This window comes from Pezoporus occidentalis, unplaced genomic scaffold, assembly GCF_034315485.1.
Source record: "Pezoporus occidentalis ecotype Australia unplaced genomic scaffold, CSIRO_AGI_Poc_V1 ctg13, whole genome shotgun sequence".
NCBI classification, from domain to species: Eukaryota; Metazoa; Chordata; class Aves; order Psittaciformes; family Psittacidae; genus Pezoporus; species Pezoporus occidentalis.
The window spans coordinates 13,698,914-13,720,937 of NW_026913103.1; the positions used below are offsets into that span (position 1 = coordinate 13,698,914).

Below are 22,024 nucleotides of genomic sequence, written 5' to 3' on the forward strand. Positions count from 1 at the left end.
TATTTCAAGACTCAAATACAAAACCACTGAAGACCCAGCACCCTCTTCAGCAGAGCTACTGTGCTGCACACACAGTATGAGCCACCCTCACGCTCCCACCCCAGAAATTCCAAGAACTAGTTGGATACAGAAGCATGAAACAGGTTCAACTTCCTTTCCCAAACAGAAAGGGGGAAATACAAAAAGTAGCTATTTCAGTACTTCACAATTTCTCTTGCTGATGATATTTCTTTTTGTTTTGTTTTTTAAAATATCGAAGTAATTCAAACTCTGGTTCTGCTTTCTATTTGAACACAGAGAAACACCCCATAATTCTGCCCACACACAAGCTCAAACTCTACAACTCATTTTCACTAGTTGTGCTAAACGGTTCCTTACTTTCAGTGATACCATTAATCACTGATAATACTAAGGTAATAAAAGAAGCCTCATACTAATTGTGTCATTTATGAAAATTTTCTCTTCATTCCCATAGACTCACACCATTTTACAGAAAAACTGTTTGTACTTGTAAGGCTGCTGTTTTCTCTTCCTTTTTTTGTTACAATACCCAGAACAAGCAAACTGGAAGTTGCCTTATGTCCCAGAAGAAATTTCATCATGAGCAAAAGCATCCCAGGGGAAGAAGAACCGAATAATCTGAAAAAAGTCAACTGAAAACACAGAATGTATTTAGATTCATCCCTTCATTTAGTCACTGGTTTGTGTGAGAGCACTAAATTGCTTTTCCTGATGAGGTAGTCCCGTAAGTTGTAGCAAGAGTAGCTGACAGTGGTAAATTACAGCTGTCAGTAACAGAATCTAAAAAATAAATTTGGAAAAAAGAAAGCAATTGGCTCTTTATCCTCATTGTAGCTATAATCCAGATTACAAAACTCCAGTGATGGAGGTGGGGGGAACAAAACTCAAAAGCTTGTCCTACTGAACCACTGAAATGAGCCTTTCAGAGCTGCACAAACTACTACTGCTGTTATATTCAGCACCTGGCAGGTGCTTCCCTTGCTTTTCATTTTCCTCCATTAGGACAAGTATATTCATGTGCTCGGTTAGCATTAAGGATTCTCCTTTGAGTTCGGTCAGATTTCTTCCTCCTCTTTAAAGGTCAACTTTCTTTAAAACACACAGACACAAATTAATTCTACTCTCCAGAGATGACCTCCTTTCACAGGGGCTAGCAATGGAGGGACGAGTACAAAGGGAAATATTTTGCGCAAAGCAGACACATATGTATATAGATGACTTGTCTAACCATTCTTGAAGATGGCAATGGCTTACTCTTGTCCCAGAATATCCACTTAACTCTTTTATCCATCTTAGCGATTCTCTGCTAAGAGAACAGACCAGAAATACATGGGAATAGATGGGCAGAGGCACAAAGTGTACTTTGGTATGCTAGAGAGCCTGAGAACGTTGTCCCGAGCCGGCTATCCATACGCTCTCTATATCCTCCTGCACAGACTGTCAGTAGGAGGCAGCATTGACTCTGACAGCAGCAGCTCTGCAACTGCAAAGTATTTGGGAGCTAGCTTCATTCTTCTGTCATTATATAAGCAAGATGACACTGTTCTCTAATCCAGCCAAAGCTGATAAGTACCATCAACCTGTCACTTCCTACATTTCAAATTCTAACATTGCAGCATCAAAGAGTTTTTACATTTCGATTTCTTTTGCTGGCAGCGGTCGGTAGCCTCTCATTCTCCCACGGCGTTCTAATGCAGCATTTGCACACCGGGGTTACTCCCAGCCTGAATAGCAGGTCATCCCCTACTCACTGAGCTCATCTGCGGCCCATGTGCTAGGCAATTTAGATCCAATCAGCCCTTATTTAGCTCAAGAGTAATGAGCAGCATAGTGACACAGACTTAAGCCTGACCCTCAGGACACTGCTCATCAAGCAGTAAAACTGTGACAAAATCATTCATCTTCCACCCGCTGGCAAGAAATAATACTCGCACTCACTGTATTACTTTTTCAAGATATAGGAAAAAAAAAAAAAAGGTCCTGAATTTTCATGATGTGAGACATTAATTTGCAGAAAGCTGAATTCCCTTAAACCCCCCTGTTGCTATGAGCTCACCAGGGGGAAATAGGCCTTAGGAGACTGAAATGGAATAAAGAAAATTGCTTCAGCTTTCTGTTCATTTTAAATAAGCCTTAAATCTGACAAGAGATATCCTAAAGAGAGAAGAAATATATATCTTGTAAGGTAACGAAGAAACAATCAAAATTAAGAGATTAGAATGCTACTTGCACATAATGTTTTTATTAAAGTATTTCTTTAATATCCACAACCAAAAGAAATATATTCCATATGAAAAGCCATTCTCACACCTCGTGTGAAGAATAAAAGAAGGAAAACTAAGAGGAAAGTTAATATGGGGAAAATAGTTTCAAATGTGTGACACTTCCATCAGAAAACAAATCTGCAGTGTATGTCCTTCAGGGAGCATATATTTCCCTGAACAACTGCAGGGTCCCAAGCAGCAGTTTCTCAGTACACCTGGATATGATTTTACTCTCTTTTTTAGCGGATTTACTCTTTCACAGTAGCAAGTCTTGTACTGCTGTCAGGTAGGCCACAGAAAGCTTACATGGATTAATTTTTGGTAGATAAAACGGATACAATGGATGAAACACAGAAAAGTGTTTCAATCTGTAGAACAGGGGACAGAACTGTGCATCTTCATGACTGCTGTATGAATACCAGACTTGAGTTTCTTTAGCTTTGGGCATCTACCAAGACTGGCTTTCTTTGTGCTTAACAGTCAGAAGGTCCTCTGGCAGCTTTTGTTGTTTCTGTTTGGTCTTCAAGTGATTCTAGAATAGAACAGAACTTTTCAATTGGAAGGGATCTACAATGACCATTGAGCCCAACTGCCTGACCAGTTCAGGGCTGACCAAGTTAAAGCACACAGTAAAGGGCATTGTCCAAATGACTCTTAAACACTGACAGGTTTGGGGCATCAACCTCTTCTCTAGGAATCCTGTTCCAGTGTCTGACCACCCCCTTGGTAAAAAAATGCTTCCTAATATCCAGTCTATATCTCCCCAGATGCAGCTTTGTACCCTCCCCACATATCCTGCTGCTGGATACCAGGGAGAAGAGCTCATCACCTCCCTCTCCTATTCCCCTCCTCAGGAAGCTGTAGAGAGCAATGAGGCCACCCCTCAGCCTCCTTTTCTCCAAACTAGACAAGTCCAAAGCCCTCAGCTGCTCCTCATATAGAGTTCCTTCCAGCCCTGTCATTGAATCTGTTGCCTTCCTTCTAAGGCAGATGCTCTTTTATTACATCTGAAACACCAATATGAAATTTTTTTTAATCAATTATTCACATGGCTTTGACATGGCCGCCTACCAATTCAAGAAAACAGTGAGAAGTAGAAATGAATATTCTTGCAAACCTGAACCAATGCTAGACATACAGAGGAGCTTTCTATAGGTAAAGTATTAGGTACACAGGTCCAGTGCACACTACTATCTCATTTCATTCCTTTATATATTAATACTGTAAGAGCACAGAATACACAATCAAAACACATGCTGGTTTTAGATATTCAACTCTGAAGATCAGAATACAAGGGACAAAGGTCAAAAAGCTTTAAATAAGATCCCCCCAAAATCCCACATAAAGTATAAAGAAAAGAAATTCAGTTTAATTACTGGAGCCACACCTTAACACAACTACTGTAGCTAAGTACACATGCAGTATTCTCAAAGAAGATGGTAATAAATTACTTTTAAGGATTTAGACACAACAAAATTCTCAAAATGCTGCTATATTTTAAAGCAGTGCCTGCTTCCCATGCTCTAAAGCATATAAAGACTACATTTTCTTTGCAATCATTCAAACCTCAGTTTTATTAATGGAATAACTGAACGTCAAAAAAAACCCAAACAAACCCAACCTAAAAATACGTTAAACCATAGGTTAAAAAAAAAACAAACCTAAAAATACTTTAAACCATAGGTCAAGTTAGCACAGCAAGGTACACTTGTCCCCCAGACATGAGGTCCATGTTGTGAAGTAAAAAAGGAACGACTCGCTTCCTTTTCCCTCACAGGTAAACAAAGTTCATAGCAACTTTCAAGGACTTTCTAATAGTAATTCATTAAGGCTGGGAGACCTAGAGCCAAACTAGGATCTCCTCTGTCAATTCAGTGGTTTAGTCATAGAGTTGCCCCCTGTGCTTATCAAGACATCACACCCTATTAGCTCTAAATGGGATGGGATAGGTAAGAGAAAACACATACTCTTCCAAACTCTTCCAGACACAGTTTTCAGAAGTTCAACATCAGAAAACACATTTTACAAAGACTAACACTAAAGCCCCAGGGGGGAGGAAGGGGAAGAAAAGGAAGAGGAAGGACCTTTCTGTTCCCATCCTGAGCTTATCTGCTGACTTACACAGTAAGAGAGGGGGAGAGTGGCTTCTTTCAGTCTCAGAAAGCTTCCCACAGGCAAGTAACACACACAAAAATTACAAATTACTATCAATTTCCATAGCAAAAATATATAGCATAATCCATTCCTATAGTGATTTCTCTCACAACCTCAAGGCTAGACACACTCTAACAGATAGAAACAGCCAGTTCTGCTGTTCTCTATGGCCCAATTATTAAACTAACTTTTAATTAGAGACAGGTTTATCTGATTAGTATTCCTGTAGAGCTTATGAATTTTACCAAATGTTCCAATAACTTTTCATGTCCTTCAACACTGGAAGAACAGTACAAATGGGCATAAATATGCCAGAAATGTTTTTAAAATAAAATTGCCATTTCTTACGTTATTACGTCTGCGGTACTTCTCATTTCTTCTATGCGAAACAGTGGCAAGTCTCCCTGAAACTAGGCAAAAATGTTTGGACCACAGCAATGATTTTACACCCAGACAAGTACTAGCATTTTATAAACCTGTAACTCAGTGCTAATACTACAAAACCCAAATGCCAGAATAATGACAATAACAGAAAGCTCATGTCAGAGCAATACCAGATTACAATAAGAGACATTTGAACATGTTTCAAGCACTTCTTCAAAGAATAACATATTGCAATGCTACAACCTGCTTTTCCAGGCACTCAACAGATTTCTTTGTGTCCATTTTTACAGTGAGTTCTGTCAAATCCATTAAATGCCTGTATTTTTATTAATCATGGGTTTATTTTTGTGTCATAATGTATTCAAATGACTACTGCCAGAGATTTGGAACAAATGAAAAGCACATATGGGCAAGCACCCTGAATTTACCTTTCATTAAAGAAAAAAGAAAAAACGAAAAAACAACCAAGCAAACAAAAAAAATCTGTGTTCTAAAACACTGCTTAAAACCAGAAAAAATAAAGTGAAAAATTATGTCTGATCTTGAAGCTGAATGCTCCAAGTAAACATAGGAAAGAAGTGCTCTGCATTTTTATTTTGGGGAGTTTCTTTATTGTTTGATGTTTATTTTACACATTTTCAAAAATGAGACTGTATTAAAATACAATCTTGCACTTCATATTGAATCTCACTATGAAGATCAAATACTTGGAAGTGCCAGCAAGTAGCATCTTGTTTCCAATGTTCAACTTGCCACGTATCAAACTCTGATAAAAACGAGTCCTCCTGCCAAGTCACAGTTCTATTGAAATATATGGACACCAAAATGTCATAATGATAATAATAAAAAAAAAAAATTGGTTAAAAAAGCTTATTTAAAACCATCCAAACATAGGTAAATAGAACAATCAAAAACAGAACAATCAAAGGCTACCAGCACTTTTCTAGCAGACGGGAAAAATACCAGAAAAACATGGAACAGGTTATTTCAAAACACAGTACTGTAAAAATGGTGAAGGTGGGGGCATCTTTTCAGATGCCTTGTAAGAAAAAAGAAGAAAACAAGCGCCCTTTCAAAACCTTGTACGCCAAGTTTTAGCCCAGAGCAAGTTTTCACTGCTATGTTACAAAACCCTTGAAAATAAAGGTTGATAATGGAAATGCTGACAGACCCTTAACCATAGCAGCATGAATAGCTATAATTAAAGAAGAGCTTTTGGCTACACCTTGCTCCGTAAATGAAAGATTGCCATTTTTACCATACCCTCAAATAAAAGCAACTGGGAAACCTGGAATGCGATTTCAGCAATCCAACAAGATATGTTAAAGGGGACCACTAAAACTATCTGTCATTTTAAGCTTTAAATACTGAGGCATTTAGTTAACGCAATCAAGTTAGTATTTTCATAATGCTACTTAATCAGCAATAAAGAATGCTCCTGTGAGCCATCATCTGGGGTTAGCAGAAAGTGGCACATGAAGTTATTATTTCCTAACAGCCTAGAGGGAGCAGCTTCTCTCTTTAATCAGTGATCTGACTTACTTCTTACCTGCAAATTCCCTGTCATGCAGTTATAAAATTATTAAGAGTGCTGGGTACAGAAAAATTACATTTATGAAAGGCCTACTATCTTATATCTGCCTGGATTTTCAAAACACGAGAGTGAGTGGCATTGAACTATTTCATCCTTCTGCAAGTCTGCAGACAGACCAGGACTAATCAGTCTGGTTACGCCAATAATAGTTTAACATCTGGTTGGCACAAAGTCATCCAATTCTTCTGAACCAAGAAAGTGGTTTCAGTGTTGTTCTATTTGTACGGCAACAGAAGCTTATTTGCAGTGAGTCTGTCAAAGTGAGAGAGAGAACCAGTAACATTTTCCTGTTCCATCGAACCGGAAGATCAAAGCATTTTATACACATTAACGAATTAAGCTTCTCTGTAGGTTGGATAAATAGGCAGGTAAAAGTAACCAAATGTATAAATACAGAAGCTGAAATAAAGAATTGTTAAATACAAGGCTCTAACAATCTCTCTCATACCAATTACTATTTGAGTGTGTTGGTAATTCAAATATTTCAACAGACCTGCTTTTTGTAAGGAAAGATACAAATACTGTCCTGTACCTTGTATGTGATGACCTGAGAAGTCTGCAATGAACTTCTATGCCCTCCTCCCTATCTTACAAGAGGACCACTTAACCCCTAGCTCTGGAGAGCTTCAAAATACTGTCAAGTTATGAAATAGGGAACTTCTTCCACCAGTCTCAAATTTTTCCCCATTTCATCTTTAAAAACAACGCAACAAATGCCGTGTGCTAGCTAATGGAGAAAATGTCAAAGTATTTTTGAAGTCTCCAATTTATTCCAGTAAATACATTCAGTTGAACTGAAATACTAAATAATAAATCAACTAAACTCAGTTTTGTGCTTCATCTTTTTTCAAAAGACTGCCAGAAAAACAGTTGTCTTGGGATCTATGAGCTATTGACAGCTGCAGTCAAACTACTAGACAGTAACAAAGAATCTAGTTAAAGAGAGATCTTGCATACAGGCCTCACTATTCCTGTTATGCATCCTTTCACAGCTCTTTCCACATATTTCAGTCTTGCACATTTGAAGTAATGGAAGATCAATAGCTGCCTCGTAATATCTTATAGAAAAAAAAAGCAGTTTGGGCTTCAAACTGGAGGACTACTTCTCAAAGGCATCAGTAGACAAAAACATGCTTATTGAAGGGCACTGTGGATGTTGAAAATTGAGCAAGTACATCAAAGCAAAACTGTTTGAAAGTCGTAAAATATTATTTCCTTATTTCCTATCAAACCCCAGAGAAGTATTTAAATTTCCATAACTGTGTATTTTATTGCAACCCTGGTGAAAAATTATAATAAAAAAAGAGACTGAAAACTAGAATAAATTCAGTGAATAATAATAACAATAAAAAACCCCACACCAAACCCACCTAATTTAAGTAATTTAGTACAGGTAATGATTTTGAAATTTCTTATGCCAAAGATGGTATTGTCTGAAATAGGAGCAACAGGATGATTTTCTAGAAAGCCACTAATTCATTAACAAAATATCAGGGATGTCAAACCTAGTGTCCTGAAATAGTAAGAAAACATTTTTAAGAGTCTAAATATAGTGAGGTATTGGTGGATTTGGAAATTTAACATATATCATGCACAGCACTCCAGAGATTTGAATTTTACTCTATTCCAGTACGAAGCTAATATGAACTACAGTTTAACCCTAAACACAAAACCAACACACCGGTCTATATCCACAATTTAACTAAATAACTTACCGAAGTCTGTCTAGAACAACCTGAAGAAAATTTAGGACCATACTCAGTTCAGCTCCTCGACAAGCAGGCAGCAGCATAGTAAAGCCATCATTTAACAACTTTTCCTCAGAAAGGCTTAAGTAGCAGCTGGTCTCAAACACTTCTTGCACACCATCGACATAGGTAGAAAGTACAGTCCAGAGATTTTGTTTCTGTGTGTAGTCATTTTTGGTTACTAAGAACTCCTTTGCCTTCTCACGGAAAGCATTTGAGAGCTTCTCAGCTAGAACACTAATGTCCATGTTCTTCTCAACATAAATCAAAATGAAAGCAAAATGACCTCTCCAGATGAGAGCTCTTTGAGACACAGTGAGGGAGGATGGAGTCAGGAAATCCAAAAGATCCAACACTCGACTCACTATATCCTCTGTTTCTGCAACAATTGCCAGCATGAGGAACAGGTTAAAGAAGTTCTGCAGCCCCACTTCTGTCAGCTCCTGCATTCTTCTCCGATGGAACTTGGAATAAATCCTACATTAAAAAAACAAACCAACAAAAACCAGGAAAGAGAAAGTTTTTTCTTAAACTATGCAAATTTCTATCTGCTTGATAGACTAAAATTTTATTTCCATGCTTTTAGTTTACAGTTATCCTCTTCAATAACCCCTAAGTTTTAAGCATCCCCTTTTCCCTCTCCTCCTGTACTACTACTAGAACAAAAATGCTATTTTATTTTCTGCTCCTAATACAAGGTACATGCTAAGTTTTCAACTCCAGGTACAGCCTAACCCTTCTCCCTTATGCAACGAAGTTGTGCATAAAGTTATGAGCAGACTCTCTCTACCTTGTCTGTGATGGGTGTCCTCCACACCATGCCTTCACATCAATGAAATTTAGCCCATAATGGCTCCTAAGAAAGGAAGTTGCCAAGTGGTATCTCTTTGCAACAGCAAACAATTAGAGTACCTCAACTTCTTCCCTAAAAAACTCCCTTATTTCTTTTACTGACCTGGACTGCACTTCTACTGTATGGAGTGTGGACCACAAGTTTGGAAGAAAACAGGGAAACTAAGGTGTTTGGAAAAGAATCCGCTCACCAGCAGGAAGTTATTAAGAAACTTTAAGCTGTATTGCTTATATGACAGTGCTCAAGTCATACGTAGTTGATGGTGAGAAGCACGGCTACTTTGCAACTTTAAAGGGGTTGACAAGAAGCACAAAGCTTTTACACATATCTCTTTTCTATGACTTTTGTTCAGATCCGGACTTTAAAAAAAAATGTCAGCATTCTTACAACAGAGGATTAAGGTGAAAATGGCTTGCTTAACTTTCTGATTTCTGTGTTTAAAACCTTGGGTATATCCTTCACCTTTAATTTAAAGTACATTCCACATGCAGTAAGTAAACATCCATAAATGCCATTTTCCTGTTCTGCTACCTGGAAAAATAGTGGGAAGTGGTGCTGCGGTTATCAAATTTAGCCACCAAAATTTACAGCAAAGCCAATTAATCTTGTTTAATAGTAAATTATTACTGACAGGCATTTACATTCTTCATGCATCAATTAATGCTTGGTTAGCTGCTGAAAACAGAGTTCATCCCAAAATCATTGCTGCAGGCTGTTAAATTTTGCTACTTGTGTAATTGATTTATTCAAGGCAGAGAAGATGAATACTGGTTGAGCAGACTGACACAGTGTGTGTTGTCTATTATTATTCCCCCTCTTAAATTAGGGAAAGTAACAAGCTATAATAGCACAAAAACGTTAAGTATAATTTGCTTTCAGTAAAAACAGAACAGGCTAATTAAAATTACTAATTACATCCAACAACATGTTTGTTTGCATACAGTTGTAACAATTTTTAAACCCAAACTTTACTGACTGTAGCAACTTGTGAAGTGTACATAAATATTAGGTATATTTTCCCCTTCTTGGAAGAAACACACCAAGTAACTTTGTAAACAGATGTGCATTCACATGTGTATCTTTTCTGTATTTGTTATTTGCATACAAAAAATACATAATAAAAATTTGACTGATTTTATTAATGCTTAATAATATTTTTTTAAAAATCAAAACACACCCCCCCCCCCCAATATTTTTAAGTCTTCTATACCCAATGGGGGGGGGAAAAAATAAAATTAAAGAGCACTTTCAATTATCAGTACAATCTCATTATTATAATAAAAGTTTTAAGCATTCAATAAATCTTTGTAACATCAGGATTTTGATTTAGGCCATATATATTTTATAGGGGGTTTTATATCATGACTGAGTGTACATCTTAATTAGTATGTTTCAAAATGAAATGAAAACTCAAAACTCTCACAAAAAAAGAATATCATGAGAAATTTTGGAAAGCATGAAAAAGAAAATGGAAACATAAATTAAACTGCAGGGCTAGCAAGAACCAATCTGCATGTTCTTGGACAACACATGGCTTAAATGCAGCTCAAATAGAGTTCATCCTTTAATTACATTACCTGTCTGGCAATAGGGTTGCACCACTGCATAGGTTGCCAGTGTAACAAATTCCTGGCCTGTGGGACAAAGTAAATTATCACAAGCTATGGATGCCAAGGTGATTCTTGGACCCAGCTCCTGGACTTTGCCACAGCCTCAGCTGGCATCAGAAACTTCAGGGAACAACTGCTTTCTTCAAATTATGAATCATCCTGGATACCTCCCTTATCCCCTTTACTTTCTCATGAGCACAGTACCCCCACTTGCTTTGCTGTGTGGCTGGAAGGGCCACATTCAGTCTGACTGACTAGATCTCTTACAACACAAGACAAACTAAATAGGAGCCATACCGTCCTTTAATTTGTTTCCAAGGATGCATGCCATTGTTCTCTGCTTCCTTCATCATCCGTGCCAAAATACAGAGAAAAATGAAGTAACTGTTGCTGGACATGTACAGGGTGTGGACCTGCTGTTTACAACAGCAGCTTTTCGCCAACTCAAACATTAATAAAGAAGTTTTACTAACGCTTGCCAGACCCTTCAGACCAAGCCAAGGAACAGTAAAGCAACTGTTCTAAAAGAATAAATAAAACGGGAGAGATTGTAAGTAATAATAAATGCTAACATCCCAAATGCAATAAGACGCAATCCACACAAAAAAAATAAAAAATGCATTGCAACTATGTGAAAAGTATCTTTACAAGATCTTAAAATCAGTAGTCTTGATGAAAAATAAGAGTCAAAACCATATTGTAATTAATTCTATTGTTACACAATGTAATGGAACATAACATTTAAACATGATTTCTTAAATAAATAGAGCAAATCTAGGGATACTGCCATTTACTAAATATTGTAAATATATTTTACAAAAGTACAGCCATCAAGCTTGGCTAGAGGAGAATCAGAATTAATTACTAAAAATGGGGGACTGTCAACATGAAATTCTTCATTTTTATATATTCATATACTTACCAGGTTCTTGCTGTAATAATCCCAGAGTATGGTGACAATAGAGAGGTTCAAGTCCCAGGAACTACACAAAGTTAAACAGCACTGAAGATGCATTCTTAAGTGTTCCTCTAACACACCAGTCTTGAAAAGGGAATAAGAAGTTTATTGTAGGTGGGGAGCATCATCTTGTCTAAACATAAACCTGATACTACCAGACTCTTACGAATAATTTCCTAATATAATTTTTAATTTAAATTACATAACATTGAGTAAATGCATCTGCTAATACCAGCCATGAATTACTAAATAAAAGCTGACAATTGCATCCTGCAATCCAGCCAATATAAACAGTTCATCACCATTTCAGGCACCCGTAGAATTGCACACATTAAGATAACAGCCAACTCAGTATTGTGAATCTAACTTGAACATGACTGCATGGTGCATAATCTTGCTAAAAGGTATATGAGGGCATTAGCTAGACTGCATGCAAGCTAACACTTCAGCCCTTCTGTTATGCAAGTCCAAAAGAAAGCTCATTTGCCACTGATACTGAGAGAAAGTGCAACTGTGTGAGAGCTCATGTTTGTCTTAATGTTCCAAACAGGAGGATCTTTTCTTTCTGAATCATGTTCCTTCTCAACCCCGTGCAACATGGCTATAAAGCTAACAACCCAGACAACTCTGTATTAAGGCCAAATAAGATCCTGAAACACTGGAGGAAAGAGGGAGGTTTGCACACAAAAGGAAGGTGGTTCATAGGAAATAAAATAGGAAATGTCAGACAATTTGAACACAGTGAAGGGTTCAGGTTGTAATCATGGATACTGAGAGTGGGATCCATCTCATCCAACTTCTGATATCAGCAAAACTGGACTTGCATGGGAGCTAGGATATTAGGAGCTACCGGCTCAGACTGAAATCACATGTTTAATTAGCCCGGTTTAGACATTGGGATAAATATAGGATGACAAGCTCTGGAAGAGCTTTATTGTCTCCACTGGCTATAGAAGTGGTTTAGTGGACCAGCTTGTGTGTAGTTGTCTTAAGAAAAGACTTTTGCACATGTAAGTCTAACATATCCAGGATAACAGCAAACTTGTTCTGCGACAAGAGAAACCCGTGACCTACTTCTAGCTTTCAAATACACCTAAACACTATACAGGCCTGGAATTTCTAACAGCATAAAATAAGCTAGAGGAATAAAAGGGTTAAGTAAAAAAGTATATACAGGATGAGTTTTATGACTCAAAATCATAGCCCCAGGGAAGGGAATGAAGGAAACCATGTCTCAGATAAATACTGGGAAATTTTCCCCTTCAGTTCTGATTAGAGTGCTGGGCCCTGAACTATGTCCCAAGCTCATCCAGCTCAGAAAATGCTGAAGGTTAAAAAAAAAAACAAAACCAAAACCAAACAAAATACTGATGCCAGGTGATGGGAAAAGATATCATTGGGTTGTGTTGCGTTTTATTGTTTGTTTGGGGGTTGCTTGTTTGCTGCTGTTGTTTTAAAATATTCTAGCATTAAGTACCTGTCACTTAGCTCTTACCCACAATGCTATTTCTTCCTGCTTACAATGTCTTTCAGCTGCTTTTTCTCCTTGTTTTCAAGGCTACACATGCTATACAAAGCAGCTATAACTTACTAACTTATCTCTACCTGGCTATACATTCATGTGGAAAACATTATTTGCTACACTTTATCAGAACACTGTAAACAATTACACCAATCATCTACACAACTTCTAAACATGCCTGCCTTCTCATGAACAATTAATGTAGGGCATATAGCTTCTAAAGTGGTATATTTCTGCAACTTGAAAACTGAAATGGCAGTTTCAATTGTCATATGTAATGTCTTGTATATATAATTTTCTAACATACAAAACCCACTGAAACAGGAAAGAAAACTCTTCAAGAGAGAGTTGTTAAAAGATGCACAGAATAAGCGTGCAAATATAATAAAAATGCCTACGAGAGGTGATGTTCAAGTATTATTTTTATGTATAACATAACTGTAACTATTAAATTAGTAGTCTTCCCAAAATAACAATAGTATACAAAAAAAAAGTCAGAACCTCAGCCATTTTCAAAAGCTGCTGTTTTTTAATGAATAAAAGAGTTATGATATAAAACCAAAAAAACTGCAGCTGAACATATCTATTTCTCTAGAGAGCTATCTAGTTATGAAGGATGTAAAAAAACACCCCCAGAAAACAAACAACCAAATCAAAACATACACCCCTTAGAAACAGAATGCTTAGTCTTAAAGCTGTAATTTGTGCACAGGATTATATTTAGGATCTAATTCAACAAACAATGACTGCTTCAGTTAAATTAATTCAACAATAAAAGTGTTATTGTGAGCAGCTTCAATTTCAACCATTATTTATCTAACCAACAATAGTTTCAGAAGTTTCCAAAACAGAGATAGTACTGAAGGATTTATCTCAAATTTAATATGAAAGTTCTCCAGACTTCAAATATCCCTGGGATTAATAGATTCTCTCATTGCTCTTTTGCTTAAAATGGTCTCTTGCACTGCTGGATATACTATCAGAACTCTTGAGGAAGTCAGCTTTTAATTTATCACAGAAGGGAGGAACACCAGATATCATCAAAATGATAGTACTATCTAAACACAACATTTTTCTCTTATGACCTCCTACTGTAGTAACAAAATTGGTTTCCTAGAACTCCAACAAATACTTCTGTATCTCCTTTAGAGTAGAATTAAAGAAGAAAATATAGTGAAGGTATAACAAAACTGAGGCAGAAATGAAACAACATAAAGCATTTATTTTCTAAAATGAGAGAAGGCTAATAAGACAGACTGCTATTAATTCTTACAAACAAAAAAGCTTTTGATTCTCACTTACAATAGAACTTTGTAAACATAAATTCTTACACTGACAAGCCATGAATTTAGTCAGTTTGATGTTGCCTAGTATACAAATACAGCTGTGTAATTTTCATTTTGTAGTACGAACAGCATTGTAAACCAGGTATACATTTCTCATTAGCCCAGTAACAGAAATCCAAATTACAACAGAGGTAGGGAATACCTCATGTAACTAGTTTCCCCATAAATGCCCTTTTTTAGTGTTACAGATAGGAGATCTTTCAAACAAGCAATTGCCTTCAACTCTATCCATCAAGAACTATAAAAAGAGTGAGCAGTTCCTGGCTGAGAAACTCACTAGTCTATCAACTGTTTGAAACTGAAAGGATGTATCCAAGGAAGCAGCACTCTGCATTTTCCCAGGTATCTATTATTGTTCCCATCTTTATTTACAGATCACAAGTAGAATAATTTTGCTTCACATCCCCATTGGTCCCCTAACCTGAACAGCATCTTCACATCTTAGCCTTACTCAGAAACAGGCTGACTATATGAAGTTCCTACCTGAAGACAAGGAACTGCAGCACTCCTCTGTCAGCTTCACTTGGACACGAGATACCTTCCTCAGGAAGTCTTTATTACCCACAAATTTAGGCTTATGCTGGATGAAGGTGGCTCACACTGGTAGGGATCACTAAACAGTTTTACTGAAACTACCAATATGCTGTAGGTTTAACACCGGTTAGTCATTCCAATACTTAGCTGCCCTAAGAATGTTAAAGCTAACTCCAGCTTCTGGTGATCATCATTCTTTTCTCTGTGACAATGCTACCTTACCCTCAAAACGCAGGTCTGCAACAGTGCCTATCATCTCTCATAACACAGAGATTGAAGCTTACATGAAGAGAAATTGACATTTACTGGTAGGAGAGAGATCACCAATTTACATTACAAATGTATGATCTGCACCTTTTTCAGATGCTTTTGAACGTACAGAATTATGCATACTTGATTTCATCTCCATTTCCTCCCCTTCCTTTCCATATTCCCATTCTCCACCTGAACATGTACAGTCTACAACCTTTTTAAGATAGGGAGCAACAAGCACAAGCGCCTTAAAAGGATGATGGACATAGTATGTTGTAAACATTACTAGGTTTTAAGCTCCCATATACTTAAAATTAAGTTTCTAACCACCAATTCCTGACCTCTCTTGCAAATGAGTGATTCTGCACTATCATTTCTTCTAACTTATTTTGCACAGCTATTACTGCGCATAGTATAGATAACAGAGGATATATGCTGAAAAGTATGGCTCAGGTAGGTTTTACTAACAAACAAGCCATGCGTTAGTGGGTAGTATCATCAACACCTTCCTGTTTTTCATTCAAAAGAGCACTATTCTCCCTTTTGCTTTCTCCTGCTTCTCCCTGTTGCATTTCATTGTTGATTTCTTGATATCCCATTGTGTTTCTCATTCTTATATTTTCTGGTCTCAAACATACTCGGAGATATAAAAGGATAAGATAAAAGGTAAGACTGGCCATATGAAGCCAACAGATCAGCAGAGAAGACAGACACTGTCTACTAATGAAAGAAAATCTTCCTAGATGCTGCTAAGAAGGCTGGTGTTTAGGGATAGGAAGCAAGATGCATTTTTTCAACAAAAGTACCTACATCCACTTGTGCATGCACACATAGGGACTAATGCCCTCCAAGGAGCACTTCCTACAAGCAAGGAAAATAAACTAGAAGGCTTCTTAAGGCAACTGGTAACAGTTGCAAACATGTCCTTGGCAAATGAGGGTTTGTTTTAATTCTAACAGCGATTGTCTTTAGAAATTAAATCAGGTATTTTCCTCATATTACTGTCTCATGATTGACTCATCCAAATCTTCTGAACTTGGCCATCTAGCTGCCTTGCTAAACTGTCTAAAATTCAATACTTGTTTACCAGAAGCATCAAAAAGCTGTATCTTTTACATATACTCAACTTCAGAGTAATCTTTATTCAAAAAGATATTCACAAGAAAAACCGAATATTTTGAAGACAAACATTAACTACACGTGTCTTCTTAATGTTTCTGACATTGGTGACATACAAAAAACGCAACACAGGAAGGTATCTAATAAGCTACTCATAATTTCTATGTCTCTTGCCTAAATCTCTCCAGTTTCTCTCACAAATAGTAAGCATCCAGTAAGTGATGTTATCACTGTAGTTTTAATGTATATGCACAGTGTGTATTCAGTTGCATACTGTGAAACCATTCAAAAAGAGTTAACCTTTTAAGCTGAAAGACTACATAAACAAATGTGTTTATGTACAGCAGGATTTTTCAACTTTTTAATACTTTAATGAATCAACTATCCAAACAACTACAAAATATCTTTTTGTAAAAACTATAATAAGTATTGTTCCATACTCCAGCTTCAACCACAGCTGCTGTTATAAGCAAGGCAGTAGTAATAAAAAGAAGTAACTGCTTCCTTGTCTAATTTCAATAACAGAACTTTGCAGAATTTTTTTTTTCATCTGAGAAAGATGCTCATTCCCTTCTTAAGCGTACAAAAATTTTTATAGGTGTTGCTGATACAGCATTTGCAACCCGTACCATGCAACTTCAGAACAAATTTATAGAGCTGCAATGTAACATATTTATAAGCATGATGAACAGCATATTTAAAAGCATTTTAAAAGGAGGTCAATTCTGACCTCTGGGCCTTGAAGCACTGCATTAACAGTTCTGCAGAAAGAAAAATGATAAGGTATGAAATGAGTGCTCAGAAACTAGAACCTTATCAGTAAGAGCTCAATTCAAGCCTGTAAGACAAATTGCACAGCAAGACAAGTCACCTTCCTGCTGTGATGAGGATATAGCTGAATTTTCAATGCAACTGACTATCACCTTCATCATGTCTCCTCAACTTGATATCCTCACATTCAGTATCTGGTTTACATTTTCTAAGCATCCAGTTCTTATTCTGAATACATCTTGTCTGAGTAGCCACATACTTACCCTTCCAGGATAATTATCTTCTTCCTTTATCTGACAATTTAGCATCAAGCACAACCACTTTTAAGCAAGTGTAACTGCTAACAAGGAGGGAACTGTATGCTGCCATAGTTCACCTACACCAAAGATGCTCATTTACCTTGATAAAAACACTAGAATTCTCAAAATATACTTATCAGGTGGACTTAGTTTCATGTAGTGTCTTTTCCTGAAAGCATCCCTGACACCTTCCTTGTTTATTATTTCTTTCTTTACACACTTACTTGAGCATCAGTGGATTTTTTAAGGAGTTCTTCCACAAATTTCCAGTTGGATTCCTTCTGTTTCTGAAAAATAATGATTATCAGCAAGAAACAGCATTTGTATTCCTCACACAAATCATTATATAACAACATGAAGATAAGGAAGCAAGAGATTTTCAGAAATGTTTAATTTCATGACTGCTTACTGTAGTCGTCACTGAAAGTAACTTTTCTGTTTTATGAATGTAATTGATAACTATTCTAAAAATTAGGCCTCAAAATCATATGAAGAGCAAAAAAATAAAGAGGACACAATTTAAACTGCTTTAACTTGACTCATTTGCAACCCCAACCTTCGCTTTAAGTAAAGAAGCAAAACATTCAGGCATTTTTGATTTATGAGCAGTATATATTACAATTTCTTTAACATGCAGTAAAAGGAAGGTATAAGTGGTAAGAAGGAGGAAGAGGTACAATCTCACCTTTTCTTTTTTTTCCCTTTTCAATGAAAAAACACTTCTAAGTTATATTTCCCTAGGCCAAACACTAAGAATTCTTTTAGCCAGTGCAGTAAGAAGTTAGCCATTTGGTAATGGCCTATAAAGATAAGAGAATATACAGGTTATGTCAAATATGGCCCATAATTCATACTCTTCAGCTTGGGAAGACAGAGATCTATCCATTCAAATCAACCAGACCGAGCTACTAAAGTAAGAGAATTGCAAGGTGAAGTATATTAAGAAGGAAGGGAAAAAAAATATTTAGGCAAAGTAGGAAAGAAGAGGGTAGAAGGTTTTGCAACTAAGACTATTTCCCAGGGAAAAATGTGAAAGGCAACCAAGCCAACACACTTCCAAGTCTAGGTCCAAAAAACCAAACAAGCAAAAAAAAAAAATCTCTTGCACTCAGCTATATATGTAGCTTGTGTAGATAACTAGATGTGTGAACACAGATCTTTCATCAGTGTCCTGCCTTATACTAATTCCCTCCACTACCACAACTGTTAAGCCTTATGAATTATTCTGAAGATATCTATTCTGTAAATGTATAGAATTAACAATAAGGAGCATCTTATGCTTTGGTAATTGAAATATAACTACTTTTCAGCAGCCACACCATCATGCCCCATCCTCCTCTGCTATTGATTGCACTACTTAATGCTGTGACTTCATGACAATTCCACACAGAACTTTAGAGTACCAAGAGAATTTTAAAGATGAACTCTTTAAAAAGATGCACTAATACTTACATAAGATAATTTGCCTATTGGTGGCTTTATATTTTTGCACAAGAGTTATGAAAGATTACTGATGGAAGCAAGTGCAGTCTATGGACCATCCATGGAAAAAATATGAATGAAGGGACAGAACTGCAGAAAATTATACTATAGCTGTGATTTCACAATTCAGGAACTTGAACTGTATCAATTAAGGAGTCTCCACTGCTTCCTCCTCGTCCTGCTAGCTGTTGTTCCTGCCCTCACAGCTATAGCCTGCCTTTGCTCAGTTATTCTGATACTTCTGTTTGTGGGACACAGTGTGAACCAGATCACTGAACCAACCTAGAGCTTTAGCAGAGAAAGAATGAAAAGGGGAGGAGAGCTAAAATACAGTCTACTGTATTTTAGAGCTTGACATTATGTGAACTCCTATACACTGTCACGGTCATGCTGCAGACTCCAAGTAAATCTAGTCAACTGCTCTAAAGACATGAGTAGATATTAGAGATAATCACGCTAAATGGCTACAAGACCTCTTAATGTCCGCATCAACTTGCTCAGAACATTCTTTTAGCACTCACACAGTCCAAGGACACATGATCTATACAAAAGATGTTTATTGCCAAAGTTCCAGCTCAGCTGCAGTATGCAAATCACTTTACAAGATCCTGGACTAATCTAGTGCAAACTCCTGACACCAGCAGGAATTTATTGCAAGACTGCACCCAGGTTCAACCCGAACTCAGGAAATAATGACACTAACCACCTGCTGCACTCTTTTTTTTTTTTTATTAGCCTCAATCATCTTTGATATTTCAGCAGACCTGTGTCATTCAAATCCCATTAGATTACATCCTAACAGTATTCCCTGCTCACTGCCAATATGGCACGGCAACTGTGTACAATTCATTCTTGTCAGACAATACACAGAATCTACGTCTCTTACTCCAAACCTGCTGGCTTATAACAGCCTCCTTCCTCCTCCAGTGTGCCCTAAAACCAACTAAACCTAGAGACTTTACAGTGCATAAAAGTGCTGCTAAAACCAAAAATGTAAGCTAAGACCCTTCAAGTTTGCAGGAAGAAACTTTTTCAAGGTCTAACAGCTGACTACCTGTAAGAGCCATTCTAGGCTTCTCATCTTGAACTCTGTGTTTGCATATCTTGCCATGTAGTCATTTCACATTATTGTATGCAAGGCAAGAATTCTTAGCCCCAGGTAATTCTGCCTGTATTTTCCCAGCCCACAGTATATTGAAATTGACCCCTGCAATGTTCAGAAGTAGCAAATTTCCTCATCAGGTCCCATTTGGTTTTTAAATGTACAAATCGTGCTTTTCAGAAGAGTGAAGTGAGACCTGAGTGAGGGGTTATGGGAAGAGACATGTACTGTATATTCCTTAGAACAGAGTCTCAAATGGGAGACCTGGCCAAAATTTTCTAGTTTTAAGAAAAATGGTTTAAAGTATATGAAATATATATTCAATATATATGAATCATTGCATGTTTGAAATTACATTATATGAGCTAAAGGGGAAGAAATAAAAGGAAGCAAGTCTGAAACCTATTTAGAATTTTAAAAGCTTTCATAATAACCTCAAGGCCATGCAGACCACATTAAAAAATTGAAAATCTTCCACAGATGACATAGGCTTAGAGGCAATTTTTGCTACACAGCACATGAATAACCATCATTATGACACATCACCCTCCCACCTCTGATCACAGTTAATTAAAAGAAAGCATGTGTCATGAAGCTATCACATCAGATGTTTAACCAACAAAACAGGACTACACTGAGTCCTGATGTAATTCCACTGGCTTCACAAATTCATAATTACAGACTATTTTATTTTAAAATATTCAAAGAACGTTTGAGGCTGTAATTTGAGGGAGGAAGAACACCTGAAGAAATGCTTACGATCAACTATCTATGACAGACTATATTCTTGTTTGTGAAAAGTCACTGTTCTTACCGATAGAATTTTTTTGTGAGCACCAATGGCATTTAAGAGAAAAGGGATCCCTGGACAAATTCACAACCACACTCTGATTCAAAGCACAGCTAACAGTTTGAACATAAAGACTACTGGAATCATCAAGAGGAGTGTGCACAGGATGGTCTCATGATTTACAGATAGAGATTTGGAAATTATCTTTTCACAAATGGGATCTAAAGAAAAATTGTTATTTAATCTTGGGCAAGTCACTTCCTGTCACTGTGTCTCAAGATTCCTACTTTAAAATAAGAACAACAGGAATTCTTTTTTTCCATTCTACATCTGCTTAGCTTATTTAAATAATACAGTGCCTGAGGCAAAAAATATTCTCTCATGAGGCTAAATACATAGTATGTATCAGTACAAGAGACAGGAAAAAATTCCAATGATCAAAGTAAACAGTATCACTGCATTTTGATTAGGGCATAAAATATAAGAAACCCAGGATAAAATATCTGCTTCACTCTGGTTTCTATATTCAACCTGGGAATAACCTTTCTCTCCATTTAAGCTCCTCTATAAGCAATAATTCTATCCAAGGTTCCTCTGAAATACACAATGGACTGTGGTCCTTTCTGACTACCACAGTAACGGGGCAAAAGCAAGCGAAGCTTGGGACAACCTTCAGTGTAACAATCAGATGTCATCTGCAATTTTTCACCATATGAATGCGTAAGAAGTTGCTTCATTTTGCCATGGTATTATCAGAAAAGTCTGAACAACATGGTAATGCGCAGCCTGCCATGGGATCCTAAGGATCTGTCAACCCGCAAGCAGTGGAAGCATAAGTACCCCACCCTCATCAAGTCCTCTAGTCACCCAGAATGGTCATGAGTTTTACAACTAAGTATTTAAGCAGTGAGTTATGCCTTCTCTATATTTTAGTTTTTTGACAAATCAGTCAAATTTGCAAGTTAAAAATAAATGCAAGTAATCCTTAACTTTATTAGAAAATCTAATTTTACCTATGATTAAAAGTATTCACATAAGTCCAGCATTTTTCATTCTTTCTCTGTTTATATACTCATGCTTTTAAAGATCCAAAGATGATGGGGAGGATTTTAAGTTATCAAAACAAATTGATCAACTGATGTGATCAGACTCTTCCGTTTTTACAGATCTGCAGTTTACACATGTGTTCCAATGTTTTAACCTTTTCTCCTAAGTTGGTTT

The 22,024-nt window shown here is 36.8% G+C and overlaps 1 protein-coding gene across 4 annotated transcripts in view; it reads right to left on the reverse strand.

The window, feature by feature from the left end:
* MMS22L (MMS22 like, DNA repair protein) overlaps positions 1-22,024 on the reverse strand; it is a 92,244-nt gene that overhangs the window by 48,334 nt on the left and 21,886 nt on the right. For all 4 annotated transcript variants that reach the window (XM_062608439.1, XM_062608441.1, XM_062608438.1 and 1 more), the window contains exons 11-14: positions 17,654-17,716; positions 11,551-11,670; positions 10,926-11,149; positions 8,133-8,642 (exon numbers count right to left, since the gene is read on the reverse strand). In XM_062608439.1, coding sequence (XP_062464423.1) covers positions 8,133-8,642; positions 10,926-11,149; positions 11,551-11,670; positions 17,654-17,716 — 917 coding nt within the window. The remainder of the gene's footprint in view (positions 1-8,132; positions 8,643-10,925; positions 11,150-11,550; positions 11,671-17,653; positions 17,717-22,024) is intronic.